This window comes from Pieris napi, chromosome 10 (genome assembly GCF_905475465.1).
Source record: "Pieris napi chromosome 10, ilPieNapi1.2, whole genome shotgun sequence".
NCBI classification, from domain to species: Eukaryota; Metazoa; Arthropoda; class Insecta; order Lepidoptera; family Pieridae; genus Pieris; species Pieris napi.
Genome location: NC_062243.1, coordinates 1,349,057 through 1,376,456, shown reverse-complemented (window position 1 = coordinate 1,376,456; position 27,400 = coordinate 1,349,057). Strand labels below are relative to the sequence as shown.

At 32.5% G+C, this 27,400-nt stretch overlaps 1 protein-coding gene across 1 annotated transcript; it reads right to left on the bottom strand.

The window, feature by feature from the left end:
• Positions 1 to 437: 437 nt before the first annotated feature.
• On the bottom strand, positions 438 to 22,007 carry LOC125053327 (aminopeptidase N-like). The gene is made up of 16 exons (XM_047654647.1): positions 21,922 to 22,007; positions 19,069 to 19,525; positions 17,490 to 17,648; positions 16,584 to 16,898; positions 14,125 to 14,308; positions 13,320 to 13,473; positions 12,630 to 12,711; positions 11,900 to 12,083; positions 8,653 to 8,848; positions 6,825 to 6,964; positions 5,860 to 5,994; positions 4,267 to 4,447; positions 2,666 to 2,840; positions 1,911 to 2,057; positions 983 to 1,061; positions 438 to 694 (listed from the first exon to the last, which is right to left on the bottom strand). The coding sequence occupies exons 2-16, from the start codon at positions 19,521 to 19,523 to the stop codon at positions 473 to 475; spliced, it is 2,808 nt and encodes a 935-aa protein (XP_047510603.1). The 5' UTR covers positions 19,524 to 19,525; positions 21,922 to 22,007; the 3' UTR covers positions 438 to 472.
• Positions 22,008 to 27,400: the final 5,393 nt, after the last annotated feature.

Genomic DNA, 27,400 nt, shown 5'->3' with positions numbered 1-27,400 from the left:
TTATTACTCTTGTTACCTATATATTATCAAATACATTGGGTTGGGTTTTCGTTAAAGAGGTAGATATCAGCTGTCGAAAATAAGTTTTTCAATACAAATATGCTGGTAAAATAAAAAAAAAGTAAACGTGTACATTTTTTCTATATATAATGTTCAGAAAGTAAATATAAGACTAACAAATTTTATTTGAACCTCGATTTATCATAAAAATTCTATCCACAACTGAATTTAGAAACCAAAAAGCAGTGAAATAAATTTAAGTTATTAAGATTGGGTTTTAAGTTATTTTAGATATTATATAATACGACTGTATTTACAATAAAATGGCTTTAATTTAAACTTAATGAATTCAAAAGTACTCTTAAATATCTCAAAGACTTTTAACTAAATTTTCGTAATCACACTTAAATATACTTAGTTTAAGTAAAACATAAAGAAACAATAAATTCATTATATTCTTAACCAAAATATCTTAGTAGTTAAAAATAGACACGAAGATAGACATCAAAATTATTAGACTTGAGCTAATTGCAACAGCATTGCTGCGATAGTAGCTGCTAAACCAACTATTAACAGTGTCGTAGTTATTTTCGCTCCATGCAATGGATGAAGCCACGTTTTCCCTGATGCCGGCCACTCCCGCCAACTCAGCAGCGGAGAATATGTTCTGGTAACGTGTCACGAACGCCTCAATCTGTTAGAAAAAATATATATGATAACGTCAAAAGTCAGTAATAAGGTTTAAATCACTTGTAGTCTGATAATATACGTAGTCTTTAAAACTGTTGCATATAAAGGATAAGTGAATACTAGAGTTATAAAAAACTGAGCCATATAAAATCATAAATTAAGATTTATCCTAAATCGTATGGATGGCGCAAAATTTTATAGAGGATTCATTGATCATTATGAAAGTATTCTTTTACATTTTTCGTAACTAAATTTTTACCATGAAGATCATAATTATTGATTGATTTATTACCTTTTGAGAATGTGCTTGAGATGTTAATCTTCTTGCGAATGCATTTAATATGTTCGATGTTCCGGTCAGTCCTTGTACTCTGTAAAAATATTCAACGATAAACTATTAAAAATCCTGAACAATCAAATATACAGCAAATATTTAACCTGCTAATGCTACTAGCTTATAAAATTGATATTAAATATATACATATACGGTATCTATATGTATATGTAATTACGCTACAACCGTTTGATCAACATGTTATATGAACATTATATATATAATATACATTATACATTGTTCATTATTTATAAGAGTCTTTGGCGACTTTTATCGAAACACTAGATTAAGTTACTTACTCTGACTCTTGTATGTCAAACTCCAATACGATCTTGATATAAATAGGTTAAAATTATTTAAGGCTTGGCGCTAAGTTTCTTATCTGAATCTAAGTGTTGGTACGAAGGGTAGGGGAGCCATACATTTCGTCATGATCGTGGAACAATGTCGGATTTGAAAAAAATCCAAAATCCACTTTTTATAATATTTGGATACTACATTGACTAAATATTACGGCTACATAAAAAAAATCCATGTGTTTTAAATTTCAAATTAATCAGTTGGCAAAGTGACGGATTCGATAAAAACATGTGATTTTTCTAGAAAACTATGTAATTTAATGTTATAATTTTTATTTTGTTTCAAAACAAACCCTTTTGTTTGCTTATATGCCAATTTTCATAATAACAGAATAATTAAAATAGTTATGACAAAAACTAACATGATTATATTTATTATTTTGAAATGGCTGCCCTGTAAAGTTTACTATTTGTCAGATCCGTCACTATTCTACGACCATGACGATTTAAGGTCTGAATTCGTAGGTTTGGAAGCATTTATTTCTTTAAAAATAATGCAAAAAAATATCTTAAATAATGAAACATACCTCGGTTGAATGGCTGCGAAATTTTCAATAACAAAGTCCAAAGCCACTTCCATGCTCTCCGGGCTTGAATTAATAGTTGCAACAATAATTGTATGTCTGTCCTGCTCGCGCACAGGTGATGTGTCGTTAATAACTTGGTTCAGGAAACTGAAATATTTTATTGATTCTATTTAAATACGAAATGATATAGCATACTAGTGAATTCGTAACAATGGCGTATGTACTGCCTAACTAACGATATAATAATTTCTCAAGCAAATAAATATTTGATATATACCTACAACAATTTTGGGAATAATATTTTTTTTTGCTAGCTTTGTTTTATAATTGAATTACGCAGCTTTATAAACATAAACAATTTATTTTATATTATTACTTAATTCACGTAATTTTAACTTTAACATGTGATCTGTATAGATATGGGTTCAATGAAAATTGTTTTATTTAAGTGATAAATCATGTTTTTTTATTGGCTAAGCTTGCCAACGCTCGGTACACTGATGCATTGGTAAAAACAAACACAAAATACAATTTTTAAAGTGACAAGCACCTTAAAGGCAAACATGACATACATTTAGAGATCATACAAATATCAATAAAAACAATTGTTATACAAAACAAACATTACAAAAAAAAATTACTAATCAAAAAAATTTAAATTACAAAAAACGAAACAGAAATCGATTTTTAAGTTCACTTATTTTTATGTTCACTTATACTAGATCACTTTTATTTAAAAATATGAAAATACTTACAAGCTACGTAATTCAGGGTTAGAAGTACAAGCCAGCGAGTTCAAAAGAATAGATTGTTCGCTAGAGTCCTGGCTGGATATAAATCTGTCCCATAAGAAGTTGAAGTTGTCAACGTCACCTCCACGCAGACCAGAGCAGAACACAATTGTTTGAATATCTGGCTTTGGGCGATTATCTGAAATTTAACAAGACTTATTGGTTGAAGCGGCACTTCGTTTCGTCACCCATATCATAAAAATAAATCAGTATAAATACACCGCTCCAACCAAAATACTCGCTTATCTCTTCATTATAAAAATAAAATAAAATATGTTTATTATGGAACATAAGATACATGTATCACTTATTCCACGTCATTAAATTTGAATCTGCCCTGCGATTCTGTAACTCACTCCACGAACTCACACAGCGGTTTTCGCATCGGCGGTCGCTCTCAAATCAGTCGTGAAGCAGTCATTTTATGATTTGTCATTCTGAAAAGGTGGGAGCTTGTAGTTTATTGTTTATCAGAATGCCAAATCATAAAATGACTGCTTCACGACTGATTTGAGAGCGACCGCCGATGCAAAAACCGCTGTGTGAGTTCGTGAAGTGAGTTACAGAATCGCAGGGCTGTAGGCATCCCTATTCATCGGCAAAGAAGACATAGGGTGTAGGCCGAGAGAAAAAGCCGGCGTAAAAAACTCTCAGTACTCTTTTAAAATAGCAAATAATCAAACAACACTTATTTTAAAACACATATCGCAAATTATTAGTAGCCTGTCTAGCACTAGTCCCAGGCCCTTTTATCAACTAGATAATAATCGTTAACTTTATAGTAAGCCTTTTTACACAGGCTCTTCTTTTACAAGCTCTTCTTTGGAGATATTAGTGCAATCAGACTTAATTTCTGGATTTTTCTCATTTATTCTGTGTGCCTATAGAAGATTTTCCCTGACACAATATCAACGAAACAAGACACGAATGTCGATGCGAACTGTGTTAAATCTACATGTAGTTGTAGTTACTGCGTAAGAAATATATTGAGTAAGTTCCACTCACACATACTATTGATTTTTTTCTTATAAAACAGAAGCTAAGATACAAAATATATTATAACTGCTTCCGATACACTTCCTGTTATTGCCGTCCGTTCAGTGCGTTCCAATAGTTGTTTGGTTGTTATGTTTTTAATCGTTATTTTTAAAACTTGGTAATATTTTTGCAAGCGCCAAATTTTAAATAAAACAAATTAAACTGTGGGGATTAAAAAAAAAGTAAAAAATCATTTAATCATGTAGGTAACATAATGTACACTTATGACTCGTCAGTAAAGAAATACATATTAATGCTTCTAATTTTACATTTACTGCCAGTTCTCAAATCAAGGGCGTAGAACGGAAGAGAAGAACTGGCAATAAACTCTCCGCCACTCTTTTTATTCGCCATTTTTTTTTACACAACGTTTGTAAGGAGCTGCAACCATTACACCATGTTCCACATGACATATCAAGTAATTAATAATAATAACATAAATTAAAAAAAAAACAAAGACGTGTCCGCAAAGATACGCAATGCTAGTACGATATCTGTAGTTGTTTGGTAATTGGATAGTGGCTTACTTTCATTATTTTTAAACTGCTGTAATAGCTCTTGCGTGCGATTAACGCAGTGCTCGTTGCCATGGCGACAGTTGAGGTTAAGAATGATGTTCCGATGGTAAGCGGTGACGTGCTCGTCGCTTGTTTTAGCTTCGAAGCCAAGCTCTTCGTAGAGTGGTGCGGTTAGCTCACGAATGTATCTCTGAAGAAAAAAATATTAGATCGTTAGCAACTATACTAACTATAGAACGGTGAAGGAAAACATCGTGAGGAAACCGGCTTGCCTTAGACCCCAAAAAGTCGACGGCGTGCTTCAGGTACAGGTGGCTGATTACCTACTTGACCATTAGATTAATAAATGATCATGAAACAAAAACATGATTTTTTTATACTAACTATATATACTATTATAAAAAATATATATATATATAATGGACCGACATATGTTTGCTTAGAACGACCGGAACAGATTAAATTTTTTTTTCGCAAAAAGAGCTCTGATGCAAAAAGAACTGTAGGGCCCAGTAAGTATATTATAAAAATCAAATAGAGTAGTCGTGTGTTCAAATCCGCGTGTACACATGAGAGCGGATCACCAACTTGTTTCTAAAATAAAATTATGAGAGATACCGATACAATTCGAGTCTACGACTTATATATATGGGATTGTGGCGCTCTATCTATTCAATTCTTACTAAGAAATGTTTCTTTTTGATTGAATAAAAGGCTAAATTTTTTGTCAATTTTATTAAATTTTTTTACAGAAAAAGTTCAATAAATTATAATTAATATTAAATTTCAGATTCGATCTAATCAACGTCTGAAACCACATTGCCCTAATTAGCTCATTCGTATTCCATTTAAAGGTTGTCCCCAATTTTTACCTTTTCTCATTACAGCACACTGTCCTTTGTTTCAGAAGCATTCAGCCATAGGCTACTATAATATAATATACTATAATATATATATATATTATATAGTATAATATACGTCAATCGACTATAGCTAATCGCATTGTAAAAGTTGATCCAGTAGATTAAGATTATTGCTTTAATAATAAAATCTTCAGCTTAATAATACTAACGATTATATTATATATTACTAGCTGTATATTACTAACTGCCCCCGCTAACCAAGTTAGCGGGGGCAGCTAGTAATATCTTTCTTCGGTTCTCCTAGCCTATCTTTTTAGTACAAACCAACATGGAACATTTTGCTGTGCTAAACCGAACAGTCAGAATGAAAACTTTTTAGGTTTTTCTCTGATTTTTCTCTATATAAACCTCAGAGTTCAAGTTATAAGTTTTTAACCAACAAATAAGGGTTGACCGTAGAGGGTAGATGAAAATTAAGGGTTGTATGTATTTTTGTAAGCTGTATCATAAAAAAATAAAAGCAAAAAATGTTGTCTAACCTATTAGGGTGTCCACCCCTTATCACTTAGGGTTTGAAAGATAGTAGCCGATTTTCAAAATTTCATAAGAATCGGTTGAGCCGTTTCGGAGGAGAATGGGAACGAACGAACACAAGAACATTATAAACTAGATTATTATTAACTTAATAATATTACGATAGATCTAAATATATTGAATTGCATTATAAAATTGCAATTACCTGGAAGAGAGCATGTGCAGGTGTACCAGCGAGAACAACATCCAAATAGGCAAATGCATTGTCTATGGATCCCCAAGGGATGTAATCTGTCTCATTCACGAGGTAACGTGAGATTTCCAACGGGATTTCATAGTCCTGAAACAGATATGATCTGATAAACAAATTTGACAGTTGACAAAGGTTATTAACCCTTAAACAATTATTAGGTGTGCGCCTTTGATTTAACATATGAAGTAGTTGAACTCAAATCACCCTATTTATTTTGATTTTAGAATAATATTTCTAAATAGCTGTTCAACTCAGAAACAAAAATGTCCGATTAGTAAACTATTGAACTAACTTTTTAGCTTTCGGTTCAATATATTGAGAATGCGATAAAAATACGACACATGACCAAATTTAACATATAAAAACATTATAAAATGTATTGTAACAAATATATTCTATCACTAATAAAATTATTTCTCCAGTTTAGGAAAGATTCTCCACTTTAATAGTAGTAGATTTATCTACTTACAATTTTTCGCAAATCCCATTTGCAGCGTACGAAAATAAATTTTGATTGAACATTGGTTTTGTGAGAAGTTGGTTAACGAAAAGAATCCAGGATTTACCCTGTTGTTGACTGGACAATATTTTAAAAATGGAATGATTAATTCGATTTTTAAAATTCTCCCATGCAAGCACTTAGATGATTTGCCTTGAGTTAATTTGATCTGCTGGCCCAATGTTTGGCAGAATTGCAATATAAATACATGATATTGCGCGCGATCAAATATCACTATGTACCAGAAATACTTTATCAACGCTATAGCAGACCTATGTTCATGCATGAGTCAAATTGACATTTGACTCCCTAATTACCGTCAGTGATACATTTAATGTATGGAGAAAAGACATTTTTTTAAACATTGATATAAAAAATGATATGTTTTTAAAATGACCACAAATATTTTAATACGTACTAGTCGTCCAGTCCTTGCCAAGTTGAAAGAGTCATCAACGATTTGCGCCCGATTTAATAAATGTATAACACTGTGTGAGGTTTGTAAAGCGTTGGCCAGTGCTCTCCAGTTCTGTAGGTCATAATTGACTCGGTAGTATCCTAAAAATATTTTAATAAGTATATATCGATACATAAACCAATACCCAATAAATTGGGTGCACAGAAAAAAATAAAAAATGTGAGCCGTCACGGGTCGCCTGGCAGATGTGAAACAAATGCCTACTTAATTCGTTTAATCAGTTGACCTACACACACCGTACACACTACTGCATATAAACTGTATAAAATATACCATCATATAGCGTGGCGTCGCCACGGCATGCGTCGCCACGCCAGAAATCGGTTTTACGTGCGGCTATAGATGTTTCACATCAAAAATTTGGTTGACATGTCCCTACAAAAATCAATCTAATCTAGTATTCGAATAATCGAGAGTAATAATTAACTATTCGACTAACAATACCGGTTTTCAAAGATATATATTGTATTAGAATGAGATGACCCGGCAAGCGTTGCCATATATATTAATTGATAACTGATTAGTTATCGACCACTGAGAGTTTTTATTTTATTATTTATTTATTTTATTTTATTTATTTTATTTATTCCATATAATTATTCTATCTTTACAGTAATAACTAATTCGATAGAACGACACAATATTTTACCCACACCAATTAACCTAAATACAAAACATTAACAGAAATATATTTATGTACCTAAATCTTATAACTAATAGTATAGGAAGCAACTCTTGTGAACTCAGCCAGTGTACAAACAAATAAGTCTACCTTAATAGAAATCTTATTTATTATGTGTATTGCTCGCGTGCTCGCTAACCAAGTTGGAATGTGCGCGCGGTACATCCAAAAGTTGAGACTTCCGCCTCAGGTTTCTACTTGGTACCCGTAGACTCAGTCTCTCCATTATATCCGGATTATGAACCCGACCCGTAAGTATCTTAAATATATACACCGACAAGGCTAGCTCTCTTCTGAGGCGTAGCTGGTCATATCCCACCATACCCAGAACAAACAGGTACATAAGTGGATACAAAGGATACACTCCGTACAGTCTCTTGTAGAGGTACCGGGTGAATTTATTCTGTATTCGCTCAAGCATGAGACTGTATTTAGCCTCATATGGGGCCCACACCATTGCATTGCACTCCAAGTGACTTCTGACTAACGCATTGTATAAAATTTTAATCGCTCTAATATTTGTGAAGCCACAAGCTATTCGCAATATGAACCCCAAATTTCTGTATGCCTTTTTGCATGTTTTATCGACGTGTTGCGCAAACCCAAGATTGGCATTAAAATATATTCCTAGATCTAGTTGAGGTAATTACAATACTAATGTGAATGTGACTGAAAATTAAGGGTTATATGTTATATTATTTTTAATGCCAAATAATTAGAAATATAAAACGAAAAATAAACATTTGAGGTAGGCCTTTATCACTTAGGGGTATAAAAAAATTTACGACCTACCGAATGTACACATAATTTCATAACAATCGATCAAGCAGTTTTTGTTTTTATAAAGAATAAAAACCAAGTAATTAGGAATATGTGATTATTTTTAATTTAGTAAAGGTTTTATAAATATCTTTCAATTCAATAAAGTAATTATGGGATTAAGTAGCTGAAGTAAATTTTCTTAAATAGAATCTTAACTTCGAATAATAAATAATTATATATCTTGTTATATCACTCTTCAAGCCGTCAGTAGGTTTTCAATTATATTTTTATAGAAAATCATAAGTGTGGTTAAATATGTTTTACCTGTCTGCTGCTTATTGATGATATACCAATCAGCATCAGGTAAGCCAGGGATGTCAACTGACAAAGCTGGACTGTTTGGCAACACCCATCCTTGAGCCTTTGTGTCGCTGAAGTCTGGGTTCGTGGACAGAACCCAGTTCACTGGCACATGCCACGCGTCATTTGCTGACAAAGCTGGGTCGGTCAGGAACCGACGCTGAAATTCCATGATTGCATATTTTAGTTTAATCTTTATATATATAATTCTTCTGTGAGTGTGTATGTCACTGAACTTCTCTCAAACGACTGGACCGATTTTGATGAAATTTTTTGTGTGTGTTCAAGGGGATCTGGGAATTAAATTCACAAATCAGCCCGCCAGATGGCGCTGCAGTCGGTACTTTCATACTTTGCTTTACTAATCGCTTGAAATATCATGCAGGACAACGTCTGTCGTGTCCACTAGTATATATTTAAGTTTCAAACGAGAAAGAAAATGTTTAAGATTTTTTGGTAGGGGAGCCCAAGAGGGGATTTCGGGATTTACTAAAGCGCGGCAGATTAATATGTAGGGGGATACCTTATACCCGGTTAAGTACCTCCACAAAATATGAGGCCCATATATAAAGCCGCACGTGAAGGAGACAGGATCAGTTTAGTAAAAAAAAAATTGACCATCAGAAATTCCCGAGCGCGTCAGATTAAGGTAGGGTGAGTTAATTACATCCTAAAAAGTGTATATTCCACTAATCTGACAATTTGAGAGTGACGGAAAAAAAGGGGAGGGCAACAAAGTTGTAAAAAAAAAACGTCATCAAAAATAATTCAAGAATAATGAAAAATATATAATCTGACGATTTCCGCAAGCCGAAATAACAAAAATTCGTCGATAAAGTTAAATGCGTGCAGCTGCGTGATGCCTACATTTCCTTAAACCGATCGGAATCTACTAAACGGCGTTCTAAATATTTCCCTCAAAATTACATTTCCTGTGAATTTGAACCGATTCGGACCGATAGATTTTGAGAAATTTTGAAAAATCTTAAAAAAATAAGAAATATTTTTTTTAAAGTGGTTTCTTTATCGATCAACTTCAAAAACTAATCCGCCTTTGAGCTTGAAAAACCACGTCGATCGCCACCAAGCTGGTCAAAAGCGGTTGATTCGTTCGAGAGATATCGTACACGAAAGAAACCCGAAAAAGTGTTTTTTCGGGATTACTCCGAAATTTGTGGTTCGATCAATTAAAATTGCAAAACTTTTTATGAGGATGATAAAACTGCGTCGAATGCCGCCAACCGCGTGAAAATTGCTTGATCCATTCAAAAGTTATTGCGGTTTGAAAATTCCAAAAATAGTGTTCTATGAAACTTCTAGCAGACTTTCGAGCTGGGAGAGCTCAAATGCATAGAAATGTTATTTCTTTGAACTCAGCGAGCTCAAAATATCAATTTTAAGCGCCCAGGAATGGAATTAGCGGGAAGTTGCAGGGATGGCCCTTTAGGTGAACCGTTTTTCTATTTTTTTTTTGGCAGATCAGGCGAATCCCTCTAGATAATCGTCAGATTATGAGACAGTACGTTTAGAACATAAAGATGAACCACATATATCTTAATCTGACGCGCTTGAGTATTTCAAAATTGCGATTTTTTTTTGCAAATTAAGAAAATGGCTGTGGGTTTGCGTCCCATCGAAATCGTCAGATTAGTGAATGAGAGCTTTTTTTTGGTGCACTTAACACTCCCTTAGAAAATCTGACGCGCTCGATAATTTTTTTTTTTTTTAATTTTCAACCCTTAAATACAACCACCCGCATCATGCAAACGATCAGATTAACATACGTACATTATTAAAAATACGTAGGGCATAGATGCTATCAATATCTGACGCGCTCGAGGATGTCCATGCAACAGTTTTTTTTTACATATTTAACTATCTATAGCCGCTTCCCCCACCGATGAAAAGGAATTTATCATATAACATTTTTTTCTTCTTTTTATCTAAGCTTTGCATCCCAATAGGTCTCTACGACGCTCGAGTAAATCCCCATTTAGCATCGTGGGCTCCCCTACCATTTTCTTTCTATGGAACCAAGCAGGAGATGCTAGAGAACATTATAAACGAACCTGCATTTCTTAAACCCTACAATGTGTTAGATTTGGTTAGAAGCCTAAATAAAATTATATCAATATAGAAAAATCAAATATATTTTACTCATGTAGGTAGCTTAAACCCTTATGAATCCCAATAAGAAAATTTAACGATTCTAAATTTACATTTACCAAGCTCTCTCTTTCCGTAGATTAAATAAGAAGAACTGGCACCTATCTGCCACTCTTTGTATCGGCATTTCTTTACAAGTTGCTTGAAAAGAGTCATAGTCTACACATTATGTATGAATATTTAATTTCTACCAGCTGTAAGCATGGCGAAATAGGAGCACTTACATTATAACCCAAAATGATTTGTCAACTTCAAGGGATACTAGTTCCTATATGGTGCGCTTGGAACAATATGAATCAACTACTTACAAATTATAAACAATTACTTTGGTCAAGATAACATTGAGCTCCCGCTGAGTGAATTAATAAAGAATTAATATTTTCAAAAATAACTTAGACACATATGTAATATGTATATCTATAAAGACGTTTGTTGGCTTTTAATTTCGTTATTTAATTAAAATCTAAACGTTTTTATGAAACATATATCTGCCCGAAGTGGGTTGGTCGAGTCCGAGTAGGTTATAGTTCCAAAAGAAGTTGTGATACATAAGCACAAGCAATTCCTTTGTTTAACTTTGAAGTTATACTGTTTATGTAAAGTCAGTGAAGTGAAAGAAGTGAATTATAGTGAATCAAGTCATTTAGTGTTTTATTTCCGACCCTAAAAACTAGATGCACTAACAGTTTTACATTTATTTATTCTATTGTTTTAGTAGTTTTTGATAGTGCAATCCCTATGTTAGTGATAAGATAACCTTATGTTATATATAAATTACAGTGTTAAACGGTTACTTTAATTTTAAATGGTAACGTAAACTTAATATTGTATTTAAAATTTAGTTTACTAAACGTGTACACGTACATGTACGTGTGTGTGTGTGTGTGTGTGTGTGTACGTATATGTGTGTGTGTGTACGTGTACTTGCGTGTGTGTGTGCGTGTACTTGTATGTGTGTGTGTGTACGTATGGTGTTTATTTTTAAGTATACTTAAAAAAAAGATATTTCCTTAAATTTGTGTTTATAAAAAGCCTCAAATTTCACCTGTGCAATAGAAATGGATTGTGCACTCGCTGCCTGCCTTTCTACTGTAAGAACTGGGAAGCCACCCTGAGTGGTCCATCTCTGCATGATAGTAGCCACTTGGATGGGAAGGCTATGAGAAGATTGATCTAGAGCTTGCTGAAGGGATATGAAAAGATCTGGTGGAGTTACAGCATAACGGGAACTGAAAAATCATAAAAACACATGATGAAATAATTATTAAAGTAGCAAAGAAACCAGCGCCATTATTATATTTCATCACATTGCCTGTATATTTTTTTTTTTAAAGGCAATTCACACCAATTGACCTAGTCCCATGCTTAGCTGGTGAAGCTTGTGTTATGGGTACTAGGCAACGGATATTCATACATATTATACATAGATAGACCTAGACATATAAATACATATTTAAACACCCAAGACCTAAGCACAACACCAAATGCTCATCACATAGATGTTCGTCTCAGCCGGGGATCGAACCCGGCACCCATGGATTTGCAGTCCCATGGATTACTAACCACTAGACCAATGAGTCGTCAAATGCAAAAAAAGTTATGTTTTTGTAATTCTTTTGCTATTTGCAGCTATTTCAATTATATATGTGATCATTTAATCTCGATTTTATTCGAAGATAAATTTTCCTTTACAGTTACATACAAGTGCGAAACTATTTTTTTGTTAAATCTTCACTGTAGTATTATTATAATTAGGAAACATATTTAAAACTTACTTGGCTTTCAAATAGAGCATAAGACCTTGTCGGAAGACTTCTGGAGTCAGGAAATGCTGCATCATACGAATAACAGAACCCGCTGAAATAAAATAAACAAATATTTCAATTTATAACTATGGTATAAAAATGAAAAATGCAAGTCAAATTTCGATTCTTATGTAAATTCAGTAAGTCTGAGAATCGGCTACTATCTATCTTTCAAACCCCTAAGTTAAGAGTGGTATGGTATGATACTGCATACAAAAATACATACAACCCATAATTTTCACCCCTCTACGATCAACCCCTATTTTTTATTATAGTAGATAGTTATTTTTATTGAACCAAAAAAATGAGAAATAATATACATGGCAAAACGACGTTTACAGGGTCAGCTAATATAACATTATAATCAGAAATCAGTAGCACTAAACTGTGTATTAACGATAGATTAGATTAAGGGGTGTACACAACGGTAACAAACGCATTTATCTTATTAACTGGACATGCTTTTAATATATTATGTATGTTATCTTATTTATTTTTATTCGCTTAACACAAGAACAGAGTGTCTTCCTCTTAATAGAGACTGAAAGTGTTACTAGACACTTTCATATGTTAAATATCCTAATCTTACGTTAGATCGTAATGTTCCATGATGACTTAGCAAAGACACGCATAAAAGTAAAAAAAAGTTATTATACTAACACTTCTGGTAGGCAACAGCATTAAAAGTCCCGATGACCTGAGATGGTGTGTACACAGGGTGTGTCATAGGATTGACACTGAGCACGGCGTCGTTTTGGAAGACGCCTTGTACCAGCAAAACGTACTGATCCATCATACGCCATTCTGGTAGCACCTGTGTTCGGAGTAATATAAAAATATTGAGTACGCAATTCTGAGCCTTAATATACGCTGTACCCTAGATCTTTTGTAGCCAAAAATCTACGTAGTGAATTTTTTCGTTTACCAAGTTACGACCTAGGCATTATTCAGATCTAATCCTTCTTATGGTTTATATAAGTGGGACATTAAATTAACATCATAAGAACTAAAATGTCCTTATTTATGAAGACAAAAAATATATTCAAAGGCTATATTACAATAATTGTGCTTAATTTTAGAGAAAATAAATATGTATATTTTAGCCTTCCTTGCTATTTAAATTATATTTTTTTATGTAATAGGAGGCAAACGGGCAGGAGAAAATCTGATGTTAAGTAATACCGCCGCCCATGGACACTCACATTGTTAGAAGGCTCGCAAGTGCGTTGCTGGCCTTTTAAGAATTGGTACGCTCTTCTCTTGTGTTGTGTCTCTTCTCTCCCTATGTTATATTGGTTCGGAAATTCTTCAGTGGCCATAGTTTCCACACAGTGATGCTGCGCAGCAAATACTTTATCAATATATTTACTGGTTTGTGAGATAAGCGAGTTCAAAACAATTAGCAGGTTAATATAACCTTCTATAATATTCGTTCGGTAAATTTAAAAATAATGTATTATCTTACTAATTCGGTTCCAAAGTTCTCAAAGAAGTTGGCGAAACCCTCATTAAGCCAAGTGTAGGTCCAGCTGTCGGGGCTGACTTCATTACCGAACCACATATGCATGTTCTCATGGCAGATGATGCGTCCAATATTTTGGAGAGTAGATGTTGTAGTCACACCCTCAGTTGCCAGAAGAGCGACCTCTCTGAAATAAAATACATTTCTAATATCATATCGTAAATTATAAATCAAACGAAGCAATTCTGCAACGACTTTAAACAGGAAATTAAAAAATATGCTGCAATGCTCAAACAGTTCGATACAAGTAAATTTTTTCTGCCACGATATTTATATTACCAAGGAATTTTGATTATTATATTTTACTAGGAAGCGCTTAATTTTCAGCTAAAATTAATCTTGATTAATCGTGGCTGCTTCGATAATTTGATTTAACTTAATATTTTTTAATTATTATGTTCCAGATCACTGTGCGTTTTAAACTATTTACCCAAAGCTATCCAATCTACGTGTGTATTTTTTGTGCATCTCCTTGATTAATATAAAATAAATTGATGAGATTCATGGGGTTTCTTATCTGATCCCTAGTAGCATTTTTTTTAACTCATGTCTAAGTTTATTTTAATTATATCCCTCGATATGCAGTCATGAACCTAAGATAAGAGCCGTCCGTTAGAGCCTTTTCGTTATTAGAAATAAAACCTCCACCATATGTAATTGAATGTGTCATTGTTCAACTTGACGCCGGCACTTGTCACAGGTAGCATTGTTGCTGGCATAGCATTTCTACCCTACGAGTCTATACATATGTTCTTTTATATAGGTACAAAAGAGCCCTCACAATTTGAGGATCACAAAACTTATACAAATGAACCCGGTAGGACCATGAAATGAGACTTATATTTAATTAACCATATAATTAATGCAAAGGTTAAATAACTTTAAATTTGTATTGAGTCATTTTAATATCTAGTTTATCGTGTAGAGTTTAATGTTTAAAGAACTTTATTTCTCATTATAAAAAATGTATTTTTATTTACATGAGAAACTTCATATGTATATTGTATATACGAACGAGATACACGTCACCATCAGCCGTCCCAATTTTAGTCTACTAGGCTCATATTCTGATATGCATCTTTAATGCCCTTTTGAATTGGTTAAACGCGCTAATATAACGAATTTTAGACGCTTGATTAAAATATAATTGTACACCCCCATACTTAATAGACTAAACTTCAAATATAGTACGCGGCTTCGGCAAGATCAGCAAACTCGCTCGACGAGTATTGCGTGTAGTGGTGTGTTTGATTTTTTTCAAGTTTAGTTTGTATTATTATGATTACATCAGCCGTATTTAATACTAAGTAAGATTTATTTCGTAAGAGAAATAGGCGATTGAAAATAAACTTCCTGATATATCCAAAGAGAGAGTTTAAAGATGCCTTAGGCTGTCTCATCAATTAACAATAGGTTTTTTTACATCTTGCGGGAATGATAGACTCGTGTTAGGCTGTTTAGTACTCATATAATTTCAAAAAAATCGTGAACTCTTGATGGACTTAAAATAGAAGAGTGAAAATTGCTTGAATATAAATCTTAATGGCTCATTATGTTATCAAAAGGCATCGTTTTTCATTACGGTAGGTTAATTTAGTGAGAGGCTATTGTTGGAAGTTCTCCGTTGATGAGAACTGTTGCTATCAGCTCGGTACTTTGAATAATGGTACATTTGTCGCAGACTTTAGTATAAATGGGTTTTATTCTACAGAGTTATGTAAGATGTTTGATACTTCGCAAGTATATTGTTAAATTTGCGTCAGTTGGCGTACACCTCTTTGATTTGAATAACGGATTATACTTAATTAAGAATCATTGAATTTATGACAAGTATGAACTAATAATATTTCTTTATTATTGTTGCGTATTTTATTATTTTCACTATAATATCTTAATATATATAAATAAAGTGTCACGTTGTTTGTCCGCTATGGACTCCTAACTGAACCGATTTCAATCAAATTTGTACACTGTGTGCAGTTTGATCTAACTTAAAAGATAGGATAGCTTACATCTCAAAATATACCCGCAATATTATTTTATTGCAAATATTTGTTTATTATTTGATACAATTCTAGCAGATGGCGCTGTGTTAAAAGTACCAACGTTTCACATAAGCTATCTACCTTTCACATAAGTTCTCCTACCGTTTCCCTTGAATAGTTTACTACTATGTAATATAACAAAAACCTTAGCCACATCAACGCTTGACCTGTCTGCTAGTAAATTATAAAAACCTCTCTTTATTTCGAAGTGAAACAAAGTTACGTATTATACAAACTAATTACTAAAATAATCGACTACTATTTATATTTTTTGACCATAATTAAACTAGCTGAAAATATTATTGCCTTACATAAGCCACGACCAATACCAATGAATATCATTCATTAATATATTACCTGTAAATAACAAGTCCCCAATTTTCCATTGCACCAGCTGCAAAGTCTGGAACAGCCACCTTATCGAGTTTAGGCAATGCGTACTTAAAGTTGGTGTATTCTTCCAATGCAACCATGTTCTTTTGACCATAATCTAAGGCGAATGCTGCTGTACTTTGAGTTCCTGGTCTAGAATATACCCTGAAGGTAGTGTTGAAGATCGCATTTTCTTCGTTGGAGATGTATTCAAAGTTTGAGACGAGGAAAGCCAGAAGGTAAGATGACTGTACTAGAGTGTCTTGAAATTCGTATTTGTTGAATCCCTGTAGTGTGGGCCTGTAAGATTATTTAAATATTTATTATTATTTTACTAACAATCCTATAGTAAGTAAGTTAAGTAATTACAATATCTACACATTAAAATAAATACATTGACAGGCTTTTAAAGGAGTTTAGTATAGTTTGACGGATATAAAATAAGTTAAATTTTCGCTTATATTATAGGTATCAATATCTTATTATTACTTATTACTATTACTTAAAAAACGTACAAATCATGAACCGACAACCTCAATTGAGTCAAATGTACGTTGCTGATATAACTATGTTTATCTTATAAGGTACAAAGACTACTAAGTAGAACTTTTATTTAGTTTGTTTGGTGATAAGTTGGCTTTGAATTTAAAGGCCTTTTATTCAGTTCCTCGAAAAATATTTTTCGGTAGGTTAACCTTACGTTATGACTATTGAAACAGACTCTGTTTATTTTTATGTAATAAGAGGCAAACGGGTAGGAGGCTCACCTCATCAAGTAATGTTAATAATGCAATAAATTCGTTTGTTTGTTTAGAAGTATTAAAAGACACTAAATTTGTTCACAAACTGAAATTTAATACTACTCGTTTTAAAACTATTGAAAATACATACTTTGAAAGATCAGTTCTCAAAGGCATGTTGGTTCTGACAGTTGGATAAGCGGGAGGTGCGTATACCGTCATTCTAAACACTGCCTTATATTTGGGTTCATCGAAGCAAGGAAATACGCGGCGAGCAAAAGTAGGCTGCAGCTGTGACGTCACAAGGTTCCTGTAAAAAATATTTCTCTTAACTCACGTTTTACGCACAAATTGTCATATAATTTTGGTGATTATTTTTCCGACCCAAATATCGGCCAATAGAATTGCACCATTCGACGTCACGTGGTACAACCTACATGGTATTATACTGAAAATTTTTTGTGAAAATTTTCTCTGGTCGTTGCTTCAAGAAAAGTATTAAGTAGTTGTTTTATTCATTATGAAATTCTTATTTGTTAACTGTACATTTCGTCTCATGGTGCAATTCTATTGGCCGACATTTGGGTCGGAAAAATAATCCCCCGAATACCACACGAGCTTCAAAATTATCGGGCATTTCCCTCAAGGTTCCCTGCAAACAAATAGATATTATAGTCGTCATGACGACTATATTAATTGTTTGCAACGAACCTATCGGGAAATACCCGATAATTTTGAAGCTCTTGTGGTATTATAAGTGAATATTTTATGGTTCCATTTAACTGGATTTCGTGGATGACATGGCAATGCACTGATTTAAATGATAACAATAACGTTATCACTATAATGGTTGTAAATTATAAAATATTAAGCGTGCTGTAAAAAAGAAAAATCGGAATCGGAATTTTAATCAATATAAATTTTTTAAACAACAAATTATAAATTTAAAAATATATACTTTATGTAACAGTCATAAAAAAGGCTACCGAAAAAAAGGGTTAGATTTTTACTAAAATTATGATTCTTCGGACATTCAAATAGAGGGTAGATGATAAAATCATCCACAAGCCTACCCTCATTCTTACTATGCAATGGCTACTAAAGCAACGCGCGCTCTGGTTTAGTTGTCTAAGTAAGATAGTTAGAGATAGTCGTCCTTCAGACTTTCTGGAGTGTTCTAAATAATCTTTGCAGTTGTAATATCAAGGTGAAAGTTTGCTTATTAATTCTATCTAACATTATTTTTCCTCTCATTCATACTGTGATCTTTAAAGGCATTTTTTTTACAGGAGGCAAACGAGCAGGAGGCTCACCTAATGTTAAGTGATAACTCGCAAGCGCGCTGCCGGCCTTTTAACAATTGGTATGCTCTTTTCTTGAAGGACCCTTAGACTAATAGATTCGGAAATATTTCAGTGGGCAGCTGGTTCCACATAGTGGTGGTGCGCGGCAGAAATTTCCTTAAGAATCGCTCAGTTGTGGAACGACGGACGTCAAGGTGATACGGATGGTATTTTGTATTCTGCCTTGACGTCCGATGATAAAACTCAGTTGCAGGTATTAGTCCGAACAACTCCTCTGAACACTCTCATGGTAAATGCGGTAGAAGATACAGAGATCCCACATCTCTACGCCAAGGGAGCAAGCCGCTGGGAAAGTGACAGGGCATCGATTTTAAATTGTTTATAATGTAAAGGTCGGTTATTGGGGTAAGACAATAAATTACTTACACACGTCCAACACCTGGCTGCTCAAACGTTGATACATACAACCCGAACATATTATCTGCGTATTTTGACTCAAACTCTATGTTCACTTCAATAGGCTGTAAAGCAACCAACTGCTGCGTTGTTCTTATTCTTAGAAAATGGGTGTCATCAGTTGCCATAGTATAACTATCATATAGATTCACACTAGTATTGATTGCTGTGTTCAGACGAATACTTTTTATTGACATTTCCATAGCATGCATGACGATTTCTTGTGTGTTTATTTCAGGAATGATCCGGATATAGACGCTCCCCGTAAATGTATCCGTTTTACCCGGGTCAATGACCAGCTGGACATCGTATAAGGTGGGTTGAGATTCTCCAGGTAAGCGGTAGTGTCCATACTGAGTGGATATATCTTGATTTAAGGGTAAAGCCAGAGCTGTCCCCAAGAGGGCTAGGAACAGTGAATACATGGCTGAAAAAGAAAGTTAAGTCATTTCAAAGTAAATAATAATATTTACTGATACGGTAACGGTGAAATCGCTATTAAAATTTGCCATTTTATTCAAGAAATATTTCATATATTTCATACTACGATGGGTTGAATTCCCAGCCCAAAGACCGAATTCAGAAAACACTAAATAAGTTATTTGTCTCTTTTTGTCAAGTAAGTGTTTACGCTGTGATGAAAAGAGACAAATGTGTATTTTCGTTATAAGGCAATCAAAGTTTTTATGAATTATAAATATTTCACTTCTAAATTAATCTGTTTTTGTCAAAGTTATTTTATTGATTGCTTTGATTAATAATTAAATATTAATTATTATTCAAAGCAATAATTAAATAAGTGATGAATAATTTTAAAGGTAAGTCATATGACTTATAATGATAGAAAATTAATCGGTGTAATGACGATTTGGTCAACTATATTAACCTAAAAAATATTATACTGATTAAATAGGATTTTTGTATATTTAGTAAACTCAAAAACTAAAACTTTTATTACCCGTCTTTTATCAAGAAAACTACGCTTTCATTGATATCTCCAAGAAAAAGAACCATTTTATGTAATGCATGTAATTTTTTAACGTTAAAACAATCGAAAGTGCATAAATTGGATGTGCATTTTCAGTGTATCAATAATTCCTCCCGTAGTAGACATATGATTCAGATTTCCTGCGAATAGGTACGATTGTATGTGTGTTTGGCTTCAAAAACTTTTCATGGGATTTCATAGCCCGTAATATCAGTTATCGTTTAATATATTTTATAATTTTAAACCAAACAAATAAAAAACATATGTTATTTAAAAATTTTAGTGCATTTAAGAAGTCAGTATTATTTTTATATGAATGTATAAATCATGATTTTTAATACGAATTATATCTATATATATATATAGGAATTCTCGGGAAATATCTTCCTTATCATAATAGAGGTATTATTTGTGATGTCTTAATAATACAATTTAACAAACACGTGACTTATGATAATTTATCTACGTGTTTTTGGTATTGGCCACATTTTGATAAAAATCTATAATTGTATTTTAGCGATGAGTTTGTTTGTTTATAAATGCATTTTAAGCCTTCCAAACAATATCTAAGGACCAATTTATATAGTTTATCTTAATTTAAACTTTATAGTTAAATTGAAATAATTTTCTACACTGGCTCAATCATAGCTCATACTGATGACGTCAGGGTGTGCCGTGGTAGGAACGGTATCTTCAGTACTATGGGTAAATATACCCAGGCCTTTATAAAGCAGTCTTTTATAATTAAATTATAAAGCAGCTTGTTTATATGCTTATTGACTCTGGAGGTGAAATTCAGAAACAAGATTACCGTTAAGTCCGATTCCCGGACGTCAAAAATTATGATTTTCATAAACATGTTTCTACATTACACTTATATAAAACATTTGTTTGGAAGGTATTAATTAATTTTATGTTGTATTTACTAACCATAATGAATGTTTGTTTACAGTTTTAAAATTATACCAAACGTATTTGTTCTATAAAAATAAGTACGATAGCATTAGTTTTTAATGAAATTCATATTAATTGAGTTCATAAGTGATTATTTCAATTATTAAAAAGGTAAACAATTATTATATTGCTATATTGCCCAATGTTAACATGTTCTTAAATTATATCGGCGTTATCTAAGGCGTCACTATCAAACCTACTTACCACTATCTTATCAAGTCAATATCAGCTAAAGATGTGAATTTCGTTTAAAATATTTCGATATAAAGGAAATGAGAAAAAAGATATTCGCCTCTCGCTTTCAGAACAATTTGATTGTCGAATTTCTACTGAAAATACAATTTATTGATAAATCTGACGTGATATAATAGTTAATTAGCGTATTTCCCGCGATTAAGGCTAGAAAGCAAACTACCAAAAATAATTAAAATGTCTCTACATATAAATAAATTACAATAACCAAGTCCAAGATACACTAAAAAGTATTAAATGTTTTTTTATATAATTGATTTTAATTATAAAAAAATGAGTTTAAATTTAATAAAAAAATAAAAAATAAAGCTTATTAATAATTTCTCTCAAAACTTAATTTAAATCTTAAAATAGCAATATAACTCATACACGTATATATTTAAAAAATATATAAAGTACAAATCCATGTGCGATCAGCCTACTGTGCCTCACAAACGCTAGCAAGTTTTGGCCCTGAGACATGGCGTTTTATTCACGATGGTGTTTTTACTGCACTAGCTAATGTTAATTGCGGACGTAAGAAGAAACATTCTTCTTTACACGGGTAATAATGGGTTAAAAGTTACCATTACGCAATCGGTGAAGTAATATTATAATTAAAATATTAATAAATAAGTAACATTACTCACCGTCATGAACTCACGTCAAAAGTTAGTACAAAACAGAAGCGAAGTTAATATTATAGTAATGACAATTTATATATTCTCTTATCTCTTTAATCGTGATATTATCTATCTAAATGAGGCATGTTTTTAGTAATATAGCACTGTAAATTGTTTGTAAGTGTCTCAAGAATTTCCAAAACTGTGGCTGGCGTTGCGATTTTTTCCTCTGGCGATACCAATTTTAATGTAAAATTTACATTTGTTACATACAGAAATATAATACGATTGATGAAGAAAAAGGAGTGCAGGTGACCTTATCGATTCCGAGTGATCTCTTCCAGGCAACCACTTTGAGAAAAGAATTAGTTATTTAGACAATACTAATGGATCAAAATATATGTAAACAGTGATCAGGACAATATTAAAAAAAATATTTGAATGCAATCCCAAGTTTGTAACATCAGCACTATTTGAAATTGTAGTTCAATAACACTGGCTAATAGCAATTGTTCACAAAATCTTAATACTTACTACACTAATCGAGATCGCTCACTGTTCTATATAAAGAGTACCAACGCAGCAATGGTACTCTGTGAAACTGGGTTTATGCTATGACGGGATTATATAACCCATAAGGGCCTCCAGTTGTTGCAAGCAACCGAATTGAAGAGATAGGTATATTCTCTTCCAGACTACTCCCGATATAAGACCGATAACAAAAAAAAATATTATTTTTCAGTGTATTCGTTAAAAACATTCAAATCCGATAAAATATAAGTATAAATTGCACCTGGTGCGTTGTCCTTACACGATAGTTTTGCTCATTATATTCAGATATTTCCTAAAATTCATCTCTTTCTTTACATTAGTCGAGTAATAAAGGAGTATGCCAACTATAGAAATAAAGGTTTTTATGATAGTGGTATAAACTCGTATATAGACTTAAATAAAACTGATGGAACTATTTATATTTGTATTCATAACCAAATGGAAATCTATTTTGAGACAAGCCATTGAAACAAACCTTTTTAAGGGAACCTTTATAAGCGTGAGAATATAACTGAAATTAAGCCTAATCCAAAACTATTCAAAAGCACTCATGTAACGTTGAAAATGTTTTGAATACATTTTAGTGCTAAGTAAAAAAAAAACCAAACTTCTTCCTCTTTTTATTGCCTTATACAGAAAAATTAAGTGAATAAATAATAAAAAGAAATCACATGGTATAAAAAATATAAGAATGATTCTAGACGATTTTATTTTACTTTCTAACGCTGTTTTATCCAAGATTATATTATTATACAGTCAAGATCTTGAATGTTAAAGTGGCCAGTAAATTGGACCCACACCTATTCAACGCAGTGACGCTGACGGCTCATTTCCATGATCCCACGATATTAAATGTCATAACTTTACGTGATAATAAAGTGAAAGGTATTTTTGGGTACACTTTAGTAGATTTTTGTGGATATATTTATATTCACTTCTGTTTGTGTATGAAATTAATCTAAATCAAGTAAGAGTTGCAAAACGTAATTTTTACAACGTTTGTACAGCTTGCTAGTCAGTGGACTGTGAAATGTGTGTTTAAAATTTATATGAATTGAATGTCAGGAGTATCTGAATAGTATATGTAATGTATGTATGAGCAAGCTGCACTAGATGAATAAATATATGAGAGGGTGAAACGTAAGAACCTTACAACCCTACGTATCCCTAAGCCCTACAGACGTACCCTAACCCATAAATAGTGAATATAGAAATAAGTACGGGATGTCTGCACCAAGAGACCTATGGTAACAGACGGAGCCCTACGGGTAGGATAAAAGGTTCAAGGTGGTGGGATTATATTATCAAAGCAGGCTCACCACGATAATTAAGGGCTTGAAGAAGTCTTCACCACTTTGAGAGGAAGCAAGAAATGAATAAGACAGAGCAATATTCAAATCTGATTTATTATTCAACGACATTGTCTTAAATACTAATTACACCTAATCACTCATACATGTAACATGATACTATTCTAGTGAGCTGTTGGTGTATCGCGCATCTTCAGCTGTTAAGATTTGGTACACACGTGAGCCGTGTCAGCAAATTATCAATATTCGAATAAAATTAATATAAAACTGCTCTTCAGCTGCTAAGATTTAGAACACATGTGATCCATGTCAGTAGTTGGTTAATGTTCAGATGATGAAATCTGAACACTGTTTTTTTATGACAAAAACAAACCTACGAAGATATAAAAGGCAACTGCCGCATTCCGCAAACACGGACGTGCGTTGCCGACGTTTGTCTTAAGACATAGTCTTTGCCGACAGCAAAGCATTAATTTGTGAAAGGTATATAACGTGTTTAAATGTTAAAGTGTATTTATTGTAAGTATATAATTTATATTACGTATGGAGGCGAGGAGGGAAAAGTATGCCAGGCTAATTCTTAGTATTCATAAATGAATACTTAAAATATCTTCCAATTTTATTATATTACTAGCTGACCTGGCTAACTTCGTTCCGCCCTACAACCTTATATTGTATCGTTGTTACTTTAATTTAACTTATTTTAGGATTTCATTAATGTTAAGTATTACATTAATACAACTTTTTTGCAAATACAGAAATGTTTTATTGCTTGCCATTGCGAAAGAAGAATGGCAGTTTTACACATTGGGCATCTAGCGTCAATATGGCGATACTGCATGTTAAGCACTTTCTGATATCCAACATCTTTTGATCAGGATCAAAGCATGGTTATGCATCTCCTCATTCACCTCAAGATCGGAATTTCTTGAACTGACACGAATTCGACGTAAAATGATGCGTAGATTTGTCAACAGATGGCACCATATGGTTTTTGCATTCGTAAAATTAATTAATTTATTTATTGTTATTCGACAACTTATCCGATATTTTATTGCTTATTCTGCTATTCGGGACGGAAACAAATCCAACAAATCAAAAACCATGGCAATCGGTCCAGCCGTTCTCGAGTTATGTGTTGTAACAAACACGACTTTCTTTTATATATATAGATTAAACATCATCACAATCAGACTGTATTTTAAAATAATTTCAAAACATACATGACCGATTTTAAAATATTTTCTCCATTCAAATGCTACATTATCCCTGAGTAACATTATCTATAAATTGTTTCTAAAATACAAAAATAATGTTTAGCTGTAGACTAGGCTAGCCCAGACACAAAGACTTTTTTACTGTGTACAACATAACATGTCTAAGCACTAATGGAGTCGATGTAATTAGTAATATTATGTAGTTTAAGCTTTCCATACCAGGCCATTAATTAATATGTCAATGATTGAAATTTGTCAGTTACTAAGATTAGCTTTGCTTTCCATTATATGGAGTCAAATTATTCATATATTTCCAAATCAAGGGCGTTTAAAGGATGAGAAGAACTGGTAAGAAACTATCCATCACTCTTATAAATCGCCAAGTTTATGATTCACAAGGAAATTGTAAGGAACTGCAACCAGTGAACCATAGTATCGTAGGAGAGCGCACTTTTACTATTGTGAGAACAAAACGCATCGATAAAGCCAATCAAGGATCAATTAATACATGTATAATGACTGATTGAAATTAATAAACTATCCAATGAAATCGTTTCATCTGACCCATCACAAATCAATTTAAATACGAGTTTCCGACTTATTTTAAAGCTGTGTTTGATTGATAGTTTATCTTGCGGTTAAGCTGAGGTTATAGTATTAACTACAATATTGTGAGGACTATATTTCTCCTAAAAATAGATAACGTTGATGGCTAATCAAAGCCGATAGATATTTATCAGCAGGCGTTATAAAAAACATGGCTATATAGAGACTACCAATCAAATTACTGCTTTGGACAGATAATGTATTAGCTTATATATGTTGCGTTATTAACGCTATCTTTTGTTTATAAGAATGACGTGCTAAAGTAGAATTTAAGGGAAAAAAAAGGGTGCGTGTACTTATGTACGCGCGTAAGAAGATATACTTCTTTGGCATTATTAAAAATAGTTTTTGATTGCATGCAAATAATTAATTACAATTAAATAATCAAAGACTGGAAAAGGAGTCATTATAGTCAATAAAGTTTAGTTTACATTTGAAAAATTAAATAAATAAATATTTATAATTATCTTACATTAAGTGTAATATAAATTCTATTATTATTCGAATGTTGTTTTTAAATTATATCCATTGCCGTACCATCTTCCGTGGGCAACTTCATTCTGCTAATTTTGTGTCACGGTGCGCGCGCATCGTAAAATTTCACTCTCATCAATTTTTCATAACGCGCCTTAAGAAGTATAACTTCAAAAATATTGAATAAACTACAGTCAACTACGACGTTTTCTTTTACGATGCTATATCTACAGTATGTAACAAGCTATATTTTCTAAAATACATGTCTATTATAGTTAGCATAAATGTTACAAACAAATACTTGTAAAATAGGTGACTAGGTTACAGATAGGCTAACTAGCTACTATTAGATACTTAACAATGCTTTTTTTTAATTCATCAGACTACTACCCAATATAATAAGCTCTGGATAAGTAGTTTTTATTCTGTTAATTTGCTCAGAATTGCCACACACGGAATAAACGTTCTGTAAATCTTCTTCTCAAGTGGTAATCTTGCAACGAGGTCGTAGGTACGAGTGCTCTACAAATATCTAATTTTACTTTAGTAGTTTATTAAAACCAGTTTAATTTCAGCTGTTTTAGTACGAAGGTATTATCTTATCATATATAAGATACGCGGTTTATAGCTTATGTATATATAGATAGATATATACATTTATAGTTAAGTAAATAATGAGCTTCATAGTACAGTAGATATCATATTATTACCTTTTAATTTAAGATTAGACTACGTATAATACTAGCTGATCCGGCAAACGTCGCCAAGTTTATCATTTAAAAAAAAATAAGGGTTGATCGTAGAGGGGTGAAAATTAGAGGTTGTATGTATTTTTAATCATAAAAATTAAAATTTTTTTCTAAAAATTTAAAAAAATTAGGGGTGGACTACCCTTAACATTTAGGGGGATGAAAAATAGATGTTGTCCGATTCTCAGTTATACCCAATATGCACACAAAATTTCAGAAGAATCGGTCGAGCCGTTTCGGAGAAGTTTAACCACAAACACCGCGACACGAGAATTTTATACATTAGATTTATTGAAAAATATGAATTTTTTTGAAATAACTATTAATACATAATTTTTTATTTTTCATTGTTGTCAACATTTATTTAGTCGTATAATTCTTGTACGGATTTGTAGATTAGATAATATGTTAAAATAGTGAAGAAACCAAAGCGTTATATGAATAACAATGGCAGATTTATTTGCATAGTTGTTTTAGTAAGTATGTATTTCAAACATGTATAATTCTTATTATATAAGAACATTAATTTTTTTTAAACATATTGTATTTAATTGATACCTTGGATTTTTATAGAGTAAAGTAAAGGGTATTTCAACAA

What these genes read in the sequence shown, in the direction of transcription:
- LOC125053327 (XM_047654647.1), bottom strand. Translation starts at nt 19,523, where the DNA reads ATGTATTCACTGTTCCTAGCCCTCTTGGGGACAGCTCTGGCTTTACCC. An exon ending in CAGCCAGGTGTTGGACGTGT is followed by an intron (nt 17,649 to 19,068) that starts GTAAGTAATTTA and finishes TATTTTTTACAG; the next exon opens with GAACCTTGTGACGTCACAGC. An exon ending in TGCTGTTGCCTACCAGAAGT is followed by an intron (nt 12,712 to 13,319) that starts GTTAGTATAATA and finishes ATTTTATTTCAG; the next exon opens with CGGGTTCTGTTATTCGTATG.